Genomic DNA, 20,874 nt, shown 5'->3' with positions numbered 1-20,874 from the left:
AAGAAAAAATAAAAGGAAAGAAGGGAAGGAAAGGAAAACAGGGTCAAGCTACATTCATAAATACTGAAACAGAGAGAAAGAGGCTGAGAGTTTAGGGTCGGTTGGCTAACTGATTCCATTTGGTGGAAAGAAAAAAAGTGAAGCATTTATAGGCACTGACCAGACTGAGTGTGTGTGTATGTGTGTGTGTGTTGCTACAGTATGGCACGAACATGCATTTATTATGATCACAAACACATACACCATGTATGTACTTTTCTTGATGGAGGCCAGTGTGCCTAAAACATTTACAGTGAGAGTGTGATGTATGTTGTGTGAAGGTTGTGGTTGGGCAATACTGAAATTCTCCTACTAATGATATTGTTCTAAGAAAGACAATGATCCAGGAAATTATCTTCCAAAGAAAAAAAAGCTGAACAGAGACGCATATAGACATTAGTATCTACAGACTGGGGATGCATTTGTTGCAATACCCATAGAGCAGCATGAGTTACTTTGCACAAGGGCATGCTGAGATCAGTAAATCAGCAGTCAACAGGTGAGGTCATTATTACAATGTATCCTCATACAACTCTTCCTATGATATCTGACCATTCACACTACATACTTTATGTAAAGTTACATAGTTTAGGTTTAGAAAAAAAAACATGGTTGGGCATTGTTACGTACAGAAATGTACATAGGTTAAATTTAGGCAAGTCAAGTAACATAGGTTAAAACATGGTTGGACATCATCCCATTATGTACTAACATAAATTTACGTAGGTTAGGTTTATGAAAGCAAAGTTACATAGAAATTTATGTAGGTTAGGTTTAGGATACTAAAGTCATGTTGGTCGGTTTTGAGGACAAGAATAATGGTTGGACATCATTATGTACTTCAGGTAAATTTACATGGGTTAGGTTTAGGAAAGCTACGTAGGTTTGGTTTAGACAAAAAACATAGTTAACATAGTTAGGCATTGTTACGTACTTAATATAAAGTTACATACTTAAGGTAATGAACTTACCTAGGTTAGATATAAGAAAGTAAAGTCAAAAGGTTTAGAAAAAGGATCATGGTTGGGCATTGTCACATTACATACTAAATATTATTTTAGTCGGTTAGGTTAGGTTAAGAAAAGTAAAGTTACGTTAGTTAGGTTTAGTATAAGGATCATGTTTGGGCATTGTCACGTTACATACTAAATATAAATTTATGTAGGTTAGGTTTAAGAAAGTAAAATTACGTAGGTTAGGCCAAGGATAAAAACATGTTGATGGCCTATCTTAAAATATCACAAAGTTAATTTGGTTTCACACGGGACATGAACACCCATCCCATGGGTGAAAGTCCTGTGTTTGTCCACCACCTCAACTTGACTTCTAACATGGATTTTTACTCTTCATACTCTTTCACTCTTCACTCCCATCAGTGCATTCGTCACATGATGAGGGTTGATTGCATATTGTGGTAGGAGTTTTGGTCTGGCTACTCTTTGTGGAATGAGTCTGTTTTCAGTTAGGCGCAAAGATCTGTGGTGTTTCCATCTTTAGACCCGAATTTTTTATCGCACTTTGTTCATGTTTTTTGTCCCTCCTTTTTTCATTTGGTTTAATACCAAAGAATCACCAAATAAGGGCACCTGCCAAGAGGAGACATCTTTCTGGCTGGAGTTAGGGCTAATGCTACATGGTAAATTACTTATAGCATCCAACATATGCTAGCGTGTCATTTTCTAGTACGCTACAACAATGCAGTAAAGTGTAGAGAAAGCAAAAATGATGAATTCATAACATGCATTGATAATTAAATATCTTCCTGTTATCATGGACACATGATAACAATTATCATGGGGAACCAATATCATGTTGAATGATAATTTTGTCATATCACCCAAACCTAGTGAGACTATCATTCATGGAGACATCAGCCTTCTCTGGATAGTCATGGCTGTTTGGCACGGATCTCTCATCAATATAATGTTGTCTGGTACAGCACTTTCTACTGCATCCTCAATAATAAACATCTAATTAAATTTACAAATTTGTCATCTAGATCTGAGCATCATAAACTAAGCAAAATTGAATAGCAAGAAATTGTAAGCATATCCAATAAAATGGCTACTGAGCATATGTGTTGAAATTCTTTCATCATTTATTGTTTGGGACATGTTTTAGATGTATTCATTGAATACACTGTGATAATCAGGTAAATCCAAGGTGTTACTGCTATAACTAGTAATTACCAAAGCTAGAGCAAAATAGCAGTTGCTGATACAGAACATTTGATCATTTGGGGTTTTATGAACTGCACTGCATATTAAATGACTAGCATTGTTTTTATATGACTATTTATTTGTAATCATTTATTCTCTCCCAGGTTTAACATATTGGTCTTGTGCATGTGACAGGTGTTAAATAAGAACTTACTTTATTTCACTTCAGTGCACTTTTAACATTCGGTCAAAAGGCTTGTTATTCAAAAACTGTGCAGTCATTTGGTAAAAGAAGATTTTTAGTGACCAAAGGACTAGCAAATGCAAAAACATTGCTGCATTTTCTTTAATTCCACAACAAAATCAAAGGCTAAAGTCAGACTTACAGTGTTCTGAAAATGACACAAGAATTTTCTGATTGGATCAATAAGCTACAATCATTTTCAGGCAATTTCAACTATTAAGTAAACGTTAGTGAAACATAATTGTCCTTCCCTCAAGACAGGGTCAGGCCTTTTTTAATCCAACCTTCCTACTACCTGACTTTTGATCTGACCTCATGGGTGCACTGCAAATCCTGGGAAACTAAAACTAGTAGTAGGTTGACCTGTAACCCACAGGCAGATGGGTCAAAAAGTGACAAAGCAGCATTGTGAATAAGTTAATGACTTACAGAAACACTGTGTACAACAGTCCACTTCCCCTCTGTCTGTCATCCTCTGTCTTTTTCTCAAACACAACCACATAGTATAATACAAAAAGTTGGAGGTTTGCAGTAAGCTGCGAAGACCCCAGCACAAGCTTCGAATGCACATTTGTGTACTGCCCTGGTTAACAACACTGGCATTTTGCAGCTTAGTAGTATTCCAGCATATGTAACATGATGCACATTTTACATTTGCTGTAACATGTGCCACCGCCAAAAAAAGGCTTTATGTGGCATATTTTGTTGGGGCAGATAACTGTATCTTTAAAAATGAAAATAGGAAACTGGACTGCCCTAGCAACTACTTTTGGACCCCAACGGGTAGATTCTGCTCTGCTTTTGTGAGTTTGTATGCAGTTCCTTGCATAAACAAAGTAAGCAAGATCAATTGATTTGGGGAGATCCAGAGAAGACTAGCAAGTGCCAAGTGGATGAGATAAATGGAATTTTATTGTAAAACCTAAAAAATCCAACAGCAAAACAGAAAGTGGGTTAGCCTTCTGAAAAGAGGAAATTCTATATTTCTGTGCTTCAGAGCAGCAGTCAATTGACGGTGGTTTGGGTCTTTTTAGTGTGGAGGTAAAGATTTGTGTGATGGATTATCGATGTGAGGAGAAACCCATCATTGAGAGCTTTGCCTGGTCAGTGCTGCTCACCTAAAGGATGTGAGCAGATGATAGCTGGAATCAAAAATCTAATCTCACAGGCATTTCCACAGAGATGAAGGCAAGGCTGAAGCCCAGCAGAGACTGTAAACACAGTCATCCACACTCAGCGCAGGAACAGCTTAATGGGAAGCCTTTTCAGAGAAAAGGAGAAGGCACTGTCTCGCCCACTTGGAAAGGAAAGCTAATGTGAACCCCATCCTCTGGAAACCTCATTGGTGGTATCAAACTGCAACAAGCTGGTTTATTAGCATACCAGACTTTATGAAAAGCAGTGCTCTGGGAAAGAAAACATTCACATTTGTCTGTGACCTTTATTAAAACAGAGAGTGAATATGGACACTGAATGTAATGCTGCAATTCTAGCTGATACAACATCATGTGAGCTGTTTCCTGTTTGGTATGGGTTATCATTCAGACCTAACCGATTAGTAGCAAGTGATGTGATGTTACCTCTAGCTGATGTAATTTTTAATCAACATGGAAGCTTCAGTTGTGGGAGCTTTCCCAATGGGTCAAAGGACCAGTAATTGATTTTTTTTTTTTTTTTTTGTAAGCATGCATAATATGATGTTACTTTGACTATAGAAGAGACTTGACGATCACTAAAATTAGGTGGTGAAAAAAGTGGATATATCAATATTGGTATCAGTTATCAGTCAAATAAGTTGTTATATATCGGCATATCGAATCCAATAGTGTGCATACATAATTAAAAACCAACATAATTGTATGAAGGATATTATTACAGGGGCTTGGGCACAATTTAAAACAACATTGTTGCTACTGGATACATAGCTCCTGATTTTATCAATCAGCTTGCATCATAGACTATTACAGTGCAACAGTTACCATTAACAAATGAAACCCCAATTTTTTCTCCTTTTTATTTTACAGATAATAACTTTTAATAATTTGATGATATATTTACTGCTGGACTGGAAATGACCCCAGTTTTCATGTCAAAAATCTTGTCACCTTAACTGTACCATTTGGAGTCATCTTTCTGGCCACCTGACATAGAACATGTAATATTCACACCTCTCTGTAACTCTTTTTTGGTTTCCAACAGTGTCTGAGAGAAATATCTGACGTTTCAGCTGCCACTATGTCCACCAGGTAGTTACTACCCATGTCTGTCTGCTGTTTGGTGATGGGGAGGTAACATACAGCACTGTACAGTGGGCTCGTCACCAGCTGCTTGTTGCTGCTGAAAGCAAGGTTAATGAGAGCACTGCCTTAGCATGCACACAATAACTTGTCTGTTTTGTCAACCAAATCCCCAGATTAAATGTTGGCATGTTCTTTTGCAAACCAAAGATATGCAACATGTGAACATTAGTGGATATGTTGAAACTTTATTTCTGATAAATTATGACATAGGAGCGGCTGTTTCCAGTCACCTCTCTATCAGCTCAGCTAAATGCTAAAATAGGCTCTGAAGTTTATTTTGCAAGTGTTGTGTCATGAATATGTTCTATTTATCAATTTTGTTTTTTATACAATAATGTCCTTTAGCAGGGAAATTATTCTCTGTTTCCTGCCCAGGGACTATAGATGAAAATTAGCTTATAACTTACTCTGGTGCAGCTAAGTAGCCGTGCACTGTCCCTGTTGAATAAATAAGTGTTTTGCGGGTGGCTTTGGACGGTGGTGGCATCGGGATGTCGAAATCACTTAACCAGTCTGTAAACTCTCCTTCTGACAACTTCTAGTGCACAAGTTCAAAGAGCTGCTGGGATCACTTTTCACTGAAGTTGAACCTTATATATTTCCATGTGACAAAAAAAAAGATTGGTTTATTGACTGATTGATTGATTGATTGATTGATTGATTGATCTGACATGTATTTACATTTCAGTAATGCTGTGATTAACATGTGGTCATGTTTAGGAAAAGATTATGTCTAAGCTTAAAATACCTGTTTTTGGTGGCACAGTCATGGCTGGAAATGCCATAAATGTCTCACTAAAACACACCCAGTTTTTGCTGTTTGTTAGTCTTGATCAGTGTTCTATAACTTGGCAGCCGTCCACCATCCCTTTCACCTCCCGATGATAAGGTGAGCTCATGTAATCTATGTGCCCTTAGAAACATTATTATGAAATATACAAAAGTAATGAGTCTGTGGTTTACAGAATTGTACAATGTCAACAATTTCTTCTGGCAACAGGACTTGTATATTTCTGCCATTCGCCACCAATCAGACAGCATGTGACCTCTAACACACACTCACAATCAATACAGAATGTTACCATGTATTGACTCTTTCTCTAAAGTGAGTCAGTTACCTACAGGCATGGATCCACCTGGTGAACAGGCTCAGTCATTTATCAGTAGCTGTCAATGCTGTGTGACATTATCAGTATATATTGACCCTGTCCCGTTGTGACCGGACGCCTGGGTCAGATAGAGGGTCTAACCAGGGACATGAAAGAGCTGTGGGGGCATCGTGGCCACAGCAAGTCCAGCTTCCCTCTTTCCCCCGACAGGGAGGAAAGGTTTGAAGTTCAGGACCCCTTTGACACAATCATTACCCTCAATCATGGTTCCCCACCTCCAACCAACCCAGGAAGAAAGACCAATCTATGGGATGTGTCAATAAAGGATCCATGGCCTGCTGACTGACTCTGAGGACTCACTGCTACAGTAACAACAGTTACAGTTACAATTTAACAATAGATGAAGACAGAGAGACCAGAGTGATACATTGTAGCAAACTCAAACCTTTCAAGCATCAGCAATGTAACTTTCGGAATGAATAAATTTAATTCATTTTGATTGGATTTGATTTAATTTCATTTAAAGGCGCTGTATGTAAGAATGTGGCCAAAATGGTTACTGCACTCGAATTCAAAATACTGCCGTGAGTTGTGTCCGCCCCCCTCCCCTACAGATTTGAGGTTGCTGGACAGTGGCACTCTGGAGACTGATTTGTTTGCCCACGGGCAGCTGCGGTCTTGCGATCAAAGACAGCCTGGGATAAAATTCTGACAGTGTCAGAAATTTGGGATGACCATCTCACTGTGTGACTGCTGTTATGACCTATATCTACTAACCAACCAATAGAAATGCAGCTTGAAATGACACACTGATCAACATGACAATGCTAAATGCTAGTAGGTGCAAATACATACATTTTGAGCTCTTTCTGTAAAATTTGCATGCCAAGTTGGCCTTTTTTCCCCAGCCATGACCACGCCCACATTCTGTTCCTCCTCCTCCTCTTTGACACATGTAAATGCCACTATAAGGTGGATTGGATTTATGTTTGTTTTCATTTTTCTCCGACCAGATGGATGATGCACACTGACGATGTTTTGTTCTTGCGTATTGATGTCAATGAATGTACATTGTAGACCGTGATTAGGCGTTGTGTTCGTACAGTCTGCATACATCAAACTTGATGTTGTACCCAAGTTTATTAGATTCATGTTGCACAGTGTAGCTCGCAATAAAACATACTTACTTACTTACTTACTTACTCATAGCCTCACAGTCTGTAGGAGGCGTAAGTTAGGCTGGCTGTGTTGTGACTTTTTAATAGTGTTTTACAGGAAGTTGAAGAGGGACTCAAATGCACTTGTTGGGAATACAACACGCTTTCAAATGAGAACTGATGCAAAAATAAAGTTATCAAGAGAGGAAAAAAATCTTACAGAAAGACACTTATCTAGCAAATTATTGTTAAACAAGATGAGAAAGCTGGAGTATGTGAACCAGACCCAAATCTGCAGACTGACATCAGACAATTATCACAAAGATAAACTTGTGAGAGTTTGTCACGAGTCTGTGAGATTAAGGTACCGTAAGGACTCACATAAACACAGAACTTTTTTCAAAAGTGGGAAACCTTGTGAAATGTTCCATCAAACAAATCTCAAATGGTTTAAAAAAACGCAAACAAAAGACAAGCATGATGCCCTGGATATTCATCTTATTTCAGAAGTGCAATGTCTACTTCTCAGGTACTTTGGGGTTGCAGGTGTTAAAACAGGGATGGCCAAACTTTTTTGATTGTGGGCCAAAGAGAGAAAAACAGAAGGAGTCATGGGCCAATCAATAGTAAAATCATAGACGTCAACTAGTTACTCAGCAAGAAAATCACTGTTTCCAGACCAAGAAAGCCCATTGGCTTCAGAAAATTCATTTTCTATCAAACTACCACACAACACTACTGAACAGTTTAACATTTGACATTACAGTAGTTTATTGGTGTTCCCACATATTACAAAAAGTGTATCTCTATCTAAATGTTTTTACAGACTAGTAATCAATCATCATCAGTGAAGTGGCCTCTAATGAGGACGTGCAAATTTAGGGCTTGTTTGGTTATTCTCGATGACAGCGACTTTGTGTTGAAACAAGGCTGTGCAATTTACATACAGGGAAGTTTATTAGAAATAATAACCCCTGTGTTACTGTGTTAAAACCAAGCTGCATCCTCCAGGGCTGACAAATGAAGCCATTGTAGATATGTTAGGTTCCTCAAATGGCCACTGGAGGTGCTTGTTAAGGTAGTTATGTTGTCACAGGCTTGCATGTGCCTGCTATCTGCCACACAGCACCTCAACTAAATGTCATCTAAAGTTTGTATTTGGTAAAAAAAAAAAAAAAAATAATAATAATCTATGCCTTTGAACACAGTGCACAGAAAACTAGCATAGCATCTGCTAACTAAGCTAATTAACACATGCTGAGTTCAAATGGGGTCATGTTAGGGGGTCTACATGAATGCCCTCCTCTTGTAGTGTTCACAACCTCGTAAGTGAAAATTTTCAGTTCAGTTCAGAGTTCACGATGTTGTGTACGTGATTTGCGCAGCGTATCTAATGCCCAGATCACTGACAAAGCAGCAGTATTTGATGAGTTCAGAATGAGGTCCCCAGATTTAGCTGCAGAGTGAGCGCTTCTTGCTTCCACATTGCTCTCCATTCACCCCTTTATCCATTACCAGGATCTCTGAGAGAGCCTTGTGTCATAGCTTGAAGAAGGTTCTTGTATCATAAAGTGAGCAAACCAATTCCCTCCACAAATCTGACTGTTACACAATAGCACACAGAGCACCTCTACCTGAGGGGGGTTTAAAGTTAGAGAGCGCCTGCTTCACACCCGATTTGTTTTGACTTGACTTTATGTTGTGTCGTAAAAAAGCAGCTCAGGCTTTGGTTTTGTCTGGGTGTAGTGTACGACTAATGTTCAAAGAGAATTTCTTTTCTGTTGGTGATAGTACTGTGTGTGCTTTGACACCGAGATCTGAGGCTCCTTCATCTGTGCTACAGAGAAACAGTCACTGTGGAATACGCGACCCAACAGCACTAACATATACACACTCACTATCAAACATCTCAACAACAAAAACACAGGCATATATGGACACACTGATGACAAACACACACGTATACACATACATATATACAAACACAAACATGAGGCAAATAGGGCACTAACAGTCAAGTTAGGAAGTGTTTTTTGTTTTCTTTAGTTCAGTTCAGTATGTTGCATTCACAAACCAGGGTTCAGCCCATCCACGACTTTTCAAATACACATTATACAGTGGCCAATAAGGGAAAATGCACTTCAAATAGACAACAAATGCAAATGCAATGAATATCTTTACAAACTTGATGACGCATGTGTAACATTTAGAAAAAAAAAAATGCTGCAAGCCCACAACACAACACAACACGTCAGCAATCCATCAGTGGTGTTGGAAAATCCCCTAAAATGTATGTTTTTTGACTTATTTTAATATAAGTCAGCTCACTCTTGCCTCATATTGTAAAATATCTTAAGTCTGCTGAGTTACTTGGAAAACTTGGATTGTACCAGACACGATGCGGGGACTGCCCATTGTTACCTCCGCCAAGGAAGTTATGTTTTCGCCGGCGTTGGTCTGTTTGTCTGTTTGTTTGTCTGCAAAATAACTCAAAGAGTTCTGAACGGATTTTGATGAAATTTTCAGGAAAGGTTGATAATGGGACAAGGAACAGATGATAAAATTTTGGTGGTGATCGGTTGAAGCGAAGTGGATAAAATAATAAAATATCAGGAAATCTGAGCTGCTTGGCAGAGGTCTGCGTTCTCCAAGTGCTCTAGTTGCAACTGCTAATAATGCCAATCAAAAAAACATAGATTTAAACAGTGCGCTGTTTGTGTGTGTGATTACAGATGTTTTTTTTAACACCTAATATATTTATTTTATTCTGAAAACCAGTGTACATTGCTCCAAAGGGCCATTTCTCCAAAAATAAGCTACAAACACTCTGAAGCAGAGGTACATTGCTACTTTTTATGCAGAATGATGTCATCTGAGCATCATTCTGCATAATAAGCAGCCGTGTGCTTCTGTTCCAGAGAGTGGATCACTGTAAATTTATCATGTTGATCTGTTCTGTATGACATCTATTGCACGTCTTGCACGTCCTGGAAGAGGGATCCCTCCTCAGTGGCTCTTCCTGAGGTTGAAACTCTAAATCATGCACTTTGTACAATGTATTTCCTAATACTGCATGCATGTGTTGCGTTAAAAAGACTACAAAAGGCAAAATACACAGGTATGGTCTTAAAATAGAACCAACATAGCCACAAATAAATACTGGGAGAGCCACTTGTTATCCAGTAGCATGCAAGATGATGATGGTGACAGCCATGATGTGGATAATGAAGTGATAAACCATGTGGATTCTGTCTACCCAAAGGACTAAATCTTTGTCTGTCTGTATCTCAGCCTCACCAAACCAGCAGAAATCTTTCATGTCAGCCATTTATTTTCTGTCATCCCGTGTCATTTGCCAATTATGCTGTCTTCCTCTGAATCCCTGGTTCTCTTTTTCTCTCTGGTCACCTCTTCCAAACAGCTCAAAGTGTGGCACTAATCACACTAACTTTGTTGTCCGCCTCTTACTGCTGCTCATGCTGTGTCTCTCACTCTGTCTCTGTGTATGTGGCCAGCAATCATTAAGTGTCAATCATCTTCCAGTGGTTAGTCGCCCTAATTGGGAACAAAACTTGATTCAAAGTCTGCCAGTTGACCCATGGGACACAGTTTTTCATTCTCTGGGCTGTCGATTGTGTGTGTAAATGCTCTGGGAGTGACTCACTGCATTAGTGCTCACTGATGCTTGCTGCGTGCACTGACAAGGTGCATAAAGTGGTGATTTAATAATCGCTGCATGAAATTGAAAACAGTCTGATTGAGTAATGTATTGTGCAGTGTAAATGGCACTGGGGACGTGAAATCACTGCTGAGCTGAAATTGCAAACATGCACGTTGAATTTGATGAAAATAATGAATGAGAAAATGGCAGCAGTTACCTGGATCTGACTTAGAGAAGGTGTCCATGTCTAACAGATTTCTGCAACAGAAGGAAAGAGGTTAGAGACTGAAAAAGCAATTTTTTTCTGTCTATAAAGCTGAGAATTCAGATTACTGTAGATACAGTCATAGTTGAAATTCAGTTTTAGTCCTTATAAAATGACTGTGATGCACTGTTTTTTATCCAAACTGGCCCATTAATTATCTTAAACATAACATGACAACAGCATGGGAGTCTAATACCCCACTTCCACCAGAATTAGCATGTGTGCGCAGCTTTTTTAAACAAAGGTAAACCAGCTAAAATTAGGCTATAGACTTCTTTCCCGTTGCCAATAGATAAGAGTTGTGTACGCAGCTTTATTTTTATGTATTTATTTATTTTTGGTGTGTCACTTCGACGTCACAAAAAGGCTAGAGAACAGGTAAAGCATAAGACTATCATCATCATTACTAGACATCACTATCAGACAGCAGCATGAAGGAAAGAAACGGTGGTTACTTCTTTTTATCTCTTACTTATTCAGTCTCTCTTTCAAACTTAGTGCAGACTAATTCCCTTTTTTTCATTAGCACTCTTGGCCACACCGAGTTGCCGCGCCAATTTTTGTTTCAGTTGCTAGTTTAGAGGCAGCGCGCCACGCTAAACCACGCTAGAGATGGACCCTCTGAGGAGTAGGTCCAAAAGCCAGGCTACCCGCCTTCAAGTGGGTAGTGGTAATGTCTCGCCAACCACAGCCAATCCCCAATGACCCCCCTCTCCCCCTCGAACAAGCCTTGTGTGCTGCGAGACCATACTCACTGCTGTCTGCAGAAAGAAAGGCATTTTTAAATGTCTCCTGAATCTCTGTGGTTTCGAGTTGAGTTTCTCTCCTGCATCCTGTTTTTACTTTAGATATTTGCTTTATTTTACTGTTTTCCTGTTAGCTATCTGCCATATTAGAAGTTGTGTGAAGTTGCTGCCTAAGTCTATGCATTACAAAATAATATGGGACTTTTATTGTGAAGAATCTATAGGAAAATAAATGTGTTATTACTGAATTAGCAGAACTTTCTTAGCAGATTCTATTCAGCAAAGGCAAGTCTGCTAATAAGGTAGGGAGGAAAGTGACAGCAGAAACAGCCACAGTGAGATATTAGATAAAGAGCTGCAGACAACAAGCTCTTACTGCACCTCTGCAAAATGCTCAGCACCAACAGGTAAACTTCTTTTACCTGCCCTGCTGTGGAAAAACACATGCAACAAAAATAACAAGGGACTTTAGCCATAGATCAGCACTCTGGTTTTAAACATTATCACTTAAGATAAGCTATCATCATAAGTGTTCGCATCAATGCCGATCAGAGCTGAGGGCAATAAATACCCATGGCTACTGCAGAGTCATGTGTCAGAGTCAGTGAATGCCAATTAAAACCATCCCCACTAAACTAAAAAGCCAAATGTTAGTGGGTGTCACTAAGAAGAAGAAGAAGAATCAATACCAGTGTAACAAGGTGCTTTACAGATGAAACACAACAACAAAATACACAGTTAATGTTTAACTAACCAGGCAGATGTATAAAAAAAGGAAAAAAAGAATAAAGTTAAGAACAATGGACTGTTAAATACGACATTAGGTGAAATGTAAAAACAATTGGTTATTTAAACTTAAAATGAGGCAGTTTAAGACTTACATGTCTAGAACTAGTATGTCTTGTTTGCTATATACAATTAGTATGTAGTTTGAAAATCGTCCTTGGCTCCGGCACTTCATGTTAATATGTTAGCATAATGCACTATAATACTAATAATAATGCTGCATTCATGTTATGTCATCAGCAACCTTCTGCATGCATGATTGGCATGCAGTAACTCAAGTAATGACATAACAGTTACCACCCGCCATTAACCAGAAGAAGTACAAAAGAGAGAGAAGAAGACAAGACCTGCCAATGCATACAGTAATGTTATAACATTATAGCATTCAACACATTTTGGTATGACTGTGTTGACCACAGATAACAGTGCTGGTCTACCCCATGACTGAATTCACTACATAACATTAGCCACAGTAGATGTGTGACTTGTGTGACTGACTTTCCAACTATTCAATTAGAATGATAGATAGATTTTCATCAGCAATGAATGATCCCATGCTACTTCACACTATCATCAAAATCCATCTTGGTTGTTCTTTTGATTGAGAAACAGCAAAAATTAAATACTTTGGGTATAAAACCTGTACAGAAACTATTGACCACAGCCGAGATTTTTGTTTGGTCTATTTATTCTGTTTCCATTGTCAGCTGCTAAACACTAACAAAATGTTTTAAATTTGCACAAAGAGTTTGACATGCTCCTTAACAGAATTAGGATTTCTTTCACTGTTTATTGTTTGATTAACTGATGTTATTTCATTATAATTGTACACGGTGCTGCAGTGGTTAGCACTGTCACCTCACAGCAAGAGGGTTCCTAGTTCAAACCCAGGGTGGGGGTTCAAACCCAGGATGGGGGAGCCCTTCTGTGCAGAGTTTGCATGCAGGTTAATTGATAACTCTAAATTGCCCGTAGGTATGAATGTGAGTGTGAATGGTTGTCTGTCTCTATGAGCCAGCCCTGTGATAGTCTGGTGACCTGTCCAGGGTGTACCCTGCCTCTCGCCCAATGTCAGCTGGGACAGCCTCCAGCCCTCGTGACCCCTAACAGGATAAGGAGTTAGACAAAAATGAATGAATCAATGAATGTTTTGAATCTAAGTGCTAAGATGAGCAAACTGTTCTGCTGTTGCATGTTTCCACATGTTTGTGTGTCTGACCATCTCTTTCTCAACAAATCCAACAGAAAATAAAAGACAAGACATTTACAAAACAAAACATTAACATTTTAACATGGATAGCAATTTAAAATGTAGCATTTGAGCTCACAGAGTCAAAGGAGCACTGGGCTAAAGGGAAAGGTGTTTTGTATGTCACATCCTTCACTGTTCTCCCAAAATGGATGTGAAATCCTCAAACATCCACCAAAGTCTCTCTTTTTGTTTCCATCCATCTACTCCAGCGCAGGAAAGAAACACTCTCTGAGGAAACACAAAAAGGTCATTCAGCATTGAAAAGACTAAGTCAGAAAGATTGCCATTTCATTAGTCTGAAGGTCCACTTACATGCCTCATTTAACACTAGTGTTGGAAATTAACTTTTTTCCCATCATTCTGTAATCACACTCTATACACATTTTTCCCTCCAGAAAGTATTAACCCTATGGGCCCTAGGCGTTTTTGGGGTATTTTTTACTGCCTTTACTTTTGAGCTCATATCACAGTCATTATAAAGGCTACATACACATGCTATATCTTGTTTTTTTTTTCAGGACAATCTGGGCTATCCAGATTTGCCATCATTTCATGTCCTACTATGTGCCTGTATTTTATATCAATGAAAAAAACAAATCTGTGTTACTAAATTCTTACATTTTTACATGTATCTCACCATAGCAAGTTGGAAGAAGACATATTCTGCCATATATGAAGAGGGAGACTCTCTGGAATCTGGCAATATAAGAACCATGATGGTGGGACATTCTGTCACTTCACAGTTGTCCAAAACATGTGGTTTGTGCCAGGCGGACATGATTGCCAGTATTTTTTCATTATTGCCAGTATTTTTTCATTATTGCAAGAAATTCCATTGACTCATTCACGAGTCAAAAATGTGTTTTATCTGAAAGAAACATGCAATATTTACATCTAAGATCATAGAAAAATAGTCAGCCCAGTGCAATGATCTCCTCCGAGATAATATTTGCCACTTTGTTTGCATTAAACAAAGTTTGTTGTTGTTTTTCGGTTTCAGTTATATACTGGGGGGCATTTTGGGCATTGGGGGGAACACATGTCCCCCTCAATGTATATGGTGACTACGACCCTGTCATGCATGCATAATTAGGCTACAGTTGTCTGGGTGCGCAAAGGTGAAGTACGCTGGTCTTGTCATACAAAGTTTGATGGAGTGTCAACGGGACACTATATAATATAGCGATATTTGCATCTTGAAAGTCGGACTAGAAATGTGGATAGACAGGGAGAAACACACGCAAGCCTAAGACGCGGTAAAATACGATATTCCTCACTATATGAAGTGACTGATAACAAGATCTGTATAATGGATTATATAGAAATTCATCAGGTTTTTATTTTGTAGACAATTAATCTGGATTTATAGCATGATGGGATGACAGCACAATGATGTGTGTGATATCATTGGAAAGCTCTGCTCCTGCGCTTTCATGTGATATGCGTGGCATTTCTGTGCGATGCTGCATTCACGAGTAATCCATCCAAGAGTAATGTGTGTGCAGAGCTGTATGAAAGCTCTGTTATACATAATTTTAGTGTAAATTTATCTTCTCGCTATGACGCATGGTGGTGGAGAAAATCCACATAGAAGAACAGGTGTGATTTTGGACGCGCTATGCGTCATTCAGGCCCATAGGGTTAACTCCTTTCCCTCAACCTACACATACACACACACACACACACACACACTTTTCAAATGCACAAATACAACAAACAGACACCCAAACAGCGGTGCACTCATGCACGCGGATGGCACTGGGGACAGGGGGGACATGTCCCCCCCAGATTTATAGTGACCCTGATCCATCCCCCCCACTGTCCCCCCCACACACAGGTAAAAAAGAGGATCAATGTTGCAGTGTTAGTTAGGCTAACTTACATTGCAGCACAAAGTTGATTCTTGCTGAGTTGGGAAAGCAAGGTGTTCAATTTTCCATGTAATTCTCGGTTAATGACACTGCACAGCTGACCCATTGATAGCCCGGTGTTTGTGTTACAACTAATGGTGCGTTCAGTTGTACTCATAAGTCGGAGTTTTGAAGTCGGAAAAGCATTGAAATCTAGCATCTACAAGCATAAAGGTTGGGTTTTTCGTTTCATTTCATTAATTGTCCATTTTTTTTCCAATTCCATGTTCCATGTCCCAGTTTTTAAACTGGGAAGCGCTCAGTTCGGAGATTACGTTGTTCTGAGTTCCAACTTCCAATTTAATTGTAACTCACCATAAGGCACGATTCTCGACCCCGGGGTCCTAAGAGGACTGTGCCTGTGCCAGTGCCTGTAGCGGTAACCATAGTGATCATATATAACTGTCTAATGACTGAGCTGGTGATTTTTCTGCCACATGAAGCCAGAGAAGAAAGAAAAATAATCACAGCGTTTTTTTCAAGAACCAAAAGATGTAAATATCCTGTGCCTGTTGCCTGTTGCCTTTCCCAGATGTGGCAAATATTTGTTTTGTAATGTTGAGTAGCTAGTCTGACAATAATAAGAAGGCATTTGGACTTACCTGAAGTAGGCTACATGTAAAATAACAGCATTCTAGGCTGTAAGTGAATAACTTTAATGTTGTTATTTTTATGTATAATGTTATTTTAGTAAGCAGCAACAGTTTGATCATGTATGGCTAGTGTTGATCAGGTAGGCCTTTGTTTACCAATGTTCATTCAGTCAGAAAACTCACGATTCTAATGTTTATTGCAGCTTCAGTATGTATATACACACACACACACACACACATATATATATATATATGTACAGTATACTATACATACATATATATATATATATATGTGTGTGTGTGTGTGTGTGTGTGTGTGTGTGTATTTACACAAAATAACCAATTGAGTTGGAATCATTTGCCGACAGCTTGGTCCCCCCCAGTTCAAAAATTCCATCTGCGCCCCAGGGTGCACTGTGGATCTGTTTTAAGTGAGAACTTTTTACAGACCTTTCACAAACTTCTTCCAAACTTCATCAATCTAACACACACACACACACACACACACACACACACACACACACACACACACACAGTCTCTCTTTCCTTCTTTTGCTTCACAGTCCCTTCTCTTCATCAGAATCTAAATCAGATTCAGACAATATTGTTGTTTTCCTCTTGACCCCTCCTCCCCTCCGTGGTGGTGTGTAGATTGATGCACATATTGTGGAACCATCAGCACAAGTTCCAACTGTGCACTTTTAGAGATTTGTTGTTAGCAACATATGCTGTGGTTAGCACAACAAGCATATTGGTGTGGGAGTCAGTCACACTATGGCGAACACAAATGAAACAGCAGAGCTGGAAGATCCGTCTATGGGTTCCCACAGGTTCTCTGCAACTGCAAAGGCAAGAGAACTATGTAGAGGAAGACAAGGATGGTGTATGTAAGCATCATTTTAAGACAGACTTGAAAGAAAGTGAATCATTCCTATAAAGGATAACAATGGTTTAATACAACTTAATTCATAGTTTTAGCCATTGTTTCTATCGGTTATGATAACACAATCACCAGAGTAATTGCTGTGTTCTAGGAACAAAATTCTACAATGCTACAATGCAGTACAACTGGGCAAGAACCATGAGCATTAAGATGGTCAGACAGGTTGGACACATTTCAGGTTGACACCTGGAATGTCAGTGATCATTTCTCATGGACACACAACTATGGTAAGTAGAGTGGGTCAAAGTTGAAGCAGGAAGTGAATTGTGATGTTCAAATAAACTCTAAATAAAGGATCACCACTCACTGAATAACCTCCTAAGCCCTATGATAAGCCATTATGGCAAGGCTCAACTTTACAGACCAGTGAGCAGTGATAACTAACATGTCTTTGGGGTCATCAGGTGGGAACCTCTTTTCACCAGTGTTTCGTCTTGTTGGTCCCACGACACCTCCAGGAGGCTAGACAGTGATCTCTGGTGTCCCAGAGACACTCCCCCTAATGCCAGCTCTCACTGCTCCCTGCACCAACCCAACAACCTCCTTTACCTTACATTACACATGGCTTTCTCAGCCCAAACAGCACTTCCACCTTCAACAAACCCAGGCTCCATTTATGCGAGCTCCAGGTAGTGACCATGCCGATACTACATTTCCTAGCACATTCACCATACCCTATTTCACATGCTACATATCATAACTCCATTATGAGCTAAAGTTAACCCTATGGGCCAGAACGATGCATAGTGCGTCCAAATTCACACCTGTTCTTCTCTATTGATTTTCTCCGTGACCGTCATAGCGAGAAGCCACGCATATTACGTGAAACAGTGACAAGAGCTCACAACCAGCTTTCTTTTATCTTTGAGACCTGCTTTGTTCCATACCGCCTCCCCAGCCAAACTGAACATTACCTATAATCTCTGCATGCCTAAGAGCTGCCTCTGCCTCCTGAGCTTCCGATCTCGGCTTCCATTTCCTCCCCTTGGTTGGATTTGGAACCACACTCCTAACTACCACGTCCTTACTCCCAGCTAACAAGAGCTCTGTCCTGACCTCGGTACATTTAAATTCCCCTGTTAAACTAGATACTGGCAGCTTAAGTATCCCTTTTCCATACAATGCAACACTACTTAGACACCCAGGAGCGCCCAACCACTTCCTAATATAGGAGCTAACCGACCTTTCAGTTCTCTCCACAACGGATACTGAAATTTCATAAATTGACAGTGGCCACATTAACCTAGGATAAAGCCCAAACTGCAACACCACAACTTCAACTTTCAGCTTTCCTGGAAGTTCTGATTTATCTATTCTATCCAATCCTTCAGCCACATCTTTTCTAAATTTCACCACCTATTCCTCATCATTCAACTCCATATTGTACCACCTATCTAAGCTCTTTACTGACTTTTCCCTAATTGCTGGGATTTCCTCATCATCTATGACAAACTTCCTATCACTTAACTTCCCTCTACGTATCGAAATGCTTCTAGATTTACTAGGCTTGATCTTCATGCTGGCCCACTTGAGGTTCTTATTTACCTTCTCTAGTAGCCTCTTTGTACATGGCATTGTTGTGGTCACCAGTGTCATGTCATCCATGTAAGCCCTAACTGGTGGAAGATGCACCCCGTTCTGCCGTCTCTCCCCACCTACCACCCACTTGGAAGCCCTGATGATTACTTCCATCGCCATAGTAAATGCTGATGGAGAAATTGAAGCAGGAAGTTGAAGCAGGAAGTGAACTGTGATGAATGTTTATCATGGGTAATCCTAAGTGCTATATCGTAGGAAACTGGACTTGCTTGCATTTCTTAGTTTATCATGGGTAATACTGTAATTTTCACATTTGTTTGCTTTTTTGGGTTTGTTTTAAACCCGTCTGATGATGTGACTGCTCGTGTTCCCCACCTTGTAGTGAACACTGTCACTTTTCTGTAGAACTAATAAAACTACACTGAAACTCTGGAAATAAGGCACGATTTCTCTTTGAAACTGAAATTTAAGTTAAGCTTAAAATCATTGCTTCTTTTCAAATCCAATACAAAACTGGAATAAATCCCTTCACAGTCAGTCAGGCAACAAGTCCAGTGTGTAATTAGTAGAGTGGGCACCCTTTTAATGTTTTCTGTTTATTTGTGTCATTGGAATTTCTCCAGTCAGCTCAGCTGCCAACAAGAAGAAAAACTGGAATGGCATGAGTTAAGGTGCAAACTCTCATTCCCTGGTAATAATAAAGTTGACACATCAGAGGATTTCATGTTTCCTCATTTGTAGCGGCAGCAAGGGAAATGAATCATACACACACACACACACACACACACACACATACACACACACACACACACACAAAGAGCATCCTAACACGAGATCAAATCATTGCCAGGATTATGGCCCAATTTCATCCTAACAACTTGACACATTAGTGAGAATTGACTGTGATAACAAACACAGTATTCAATAAAGAGCAGAGGAGCAATAACTGACAGATTGAAACATTCCCCTCTAGAGGGTTTGTAGCTGTCAAGGTGACAAGGAGCGAGTCTCAGCCACTGCAGGGAGCGCCACAGTGTGTGTCCTTGCATGTTCATGGACCGTTTGTGTCGACATACAGTGTGTTTATGTTCATAGTCATGCATGAGCCTCAGTACAGTAGCCCTCCCCTGCCAACAGAGTGGCAGTTTTGTAGCGCCAAAACACAGAAGTGTAAGAGCCTTATGTTCCCCCACGCAACTGCTTTTATCAAACAGGGATGACTTTTTTTTTGCTGAGTATTTTTCACCTTCTACTGAAGAAATAGACCCAACAGAGAGTCAAAGTGAAACTGGAACCTTCAAACTCTGTCCACAAACCTCATTCACAAAGTCCATACATGACATGTCATTCAGAGCCTGACCTCCCTGGGGCTCGAAGCAAAATTCTGCTAAGGGAACCTCCAATCTGACCCATAAGCCATGTAAACCATTTTCCATTGCCACAATGTCACACCTTCATCCTTTAAACCAGTTTGACAGTGACAGGCTTACAGATATGCGAGTACAGATACAGATATAGTGTCAAAATTTGTGAAGATGACCCCCAAAAGTCAAGTGCCAGCTATGCCAAGGGAAACTGGTATGTCGCAAAACTAAAACAAACTTGCCAAATCACCTGAAAACTGAGACAGCTTAGCCATCTTGCAAATCATTACTGTTATGGCAAACATGGCTAGTTGTCATGTTATTTTTGGTGGACTGACTGATGCCCTTGTCTCTCATTTACCTGCACCCCCTACCAACCTTCCCCTGCAAAGCTTTGATCTATCACAGATAGTTGACACTGAAGCTTCAACGGCCAAAACTGGTATTAGGGACAGCCCTAACAATCACTGACTTGTTTTAAAATAATGTGTGCTATGAAATGTGCCATCATGTCCATTTTTTCCGAGTTGCAGTTTAAACAAAGTTGCCCATTGGCATTTATCAAATGTAATAAATAGTTATTTTTCACTCACATTTTTGTCATGCTCAAAGTCACACAACACAGCCTGTAAATGACTGGCAAACAAGCAAGACACAGACAAACTGCTTAGCCAAAATTAGCAAGACAACCAGACTGGAGAGAGATGCACTGCAAGCTATCAGTGTGTTGGATTTAGGGGGATTTATTTGCAGAAATGGGATATAATATTCATAATTATGTTTCCATTTGTGTATAATCACCTGACA

General features: G+C 39.6%; 1 protein-coding gene across 1 annotated transcript in view; it reads right to left on the bottom strand.

Moving 5' to 3' along the window:
- Positions 1–20,874, bottom strand: part of LOC125885530 (copine-9-like) — a 312,413-nt gene that overhangs the window by 266,821 nt on the left and 24,718 nt on the right. The window contains exon 2 of the mRNA XM_049571170.1: positions 10,887–10,927. Within this exon, the coding sequence (XP_049427127.1) occupies positions 10,887–10,927 (41 nt within the window). The remainder of the gene's footprint in view (positions 1–10,886; positions 10,928–20,874) is intronic.

Source organism: Epinephelus fuscoguttatus, linkage group LG1, assembly GCF_011397635.1.
Source record: "Epinephelus fuscoguttatus linkage group LG1, E.fuscoguttatus.final_Chr_v1".
NCBI classification, from domain to species: Eukaryota; Metazoa; Chordata; class Actinopteri; order Perciformes; family Serranidae; genus Epinephelus; species Epinephelus fuscoguttatus.
This window is presented reverse-complemented; position numbering and strand designations above follow the sequence as displayed.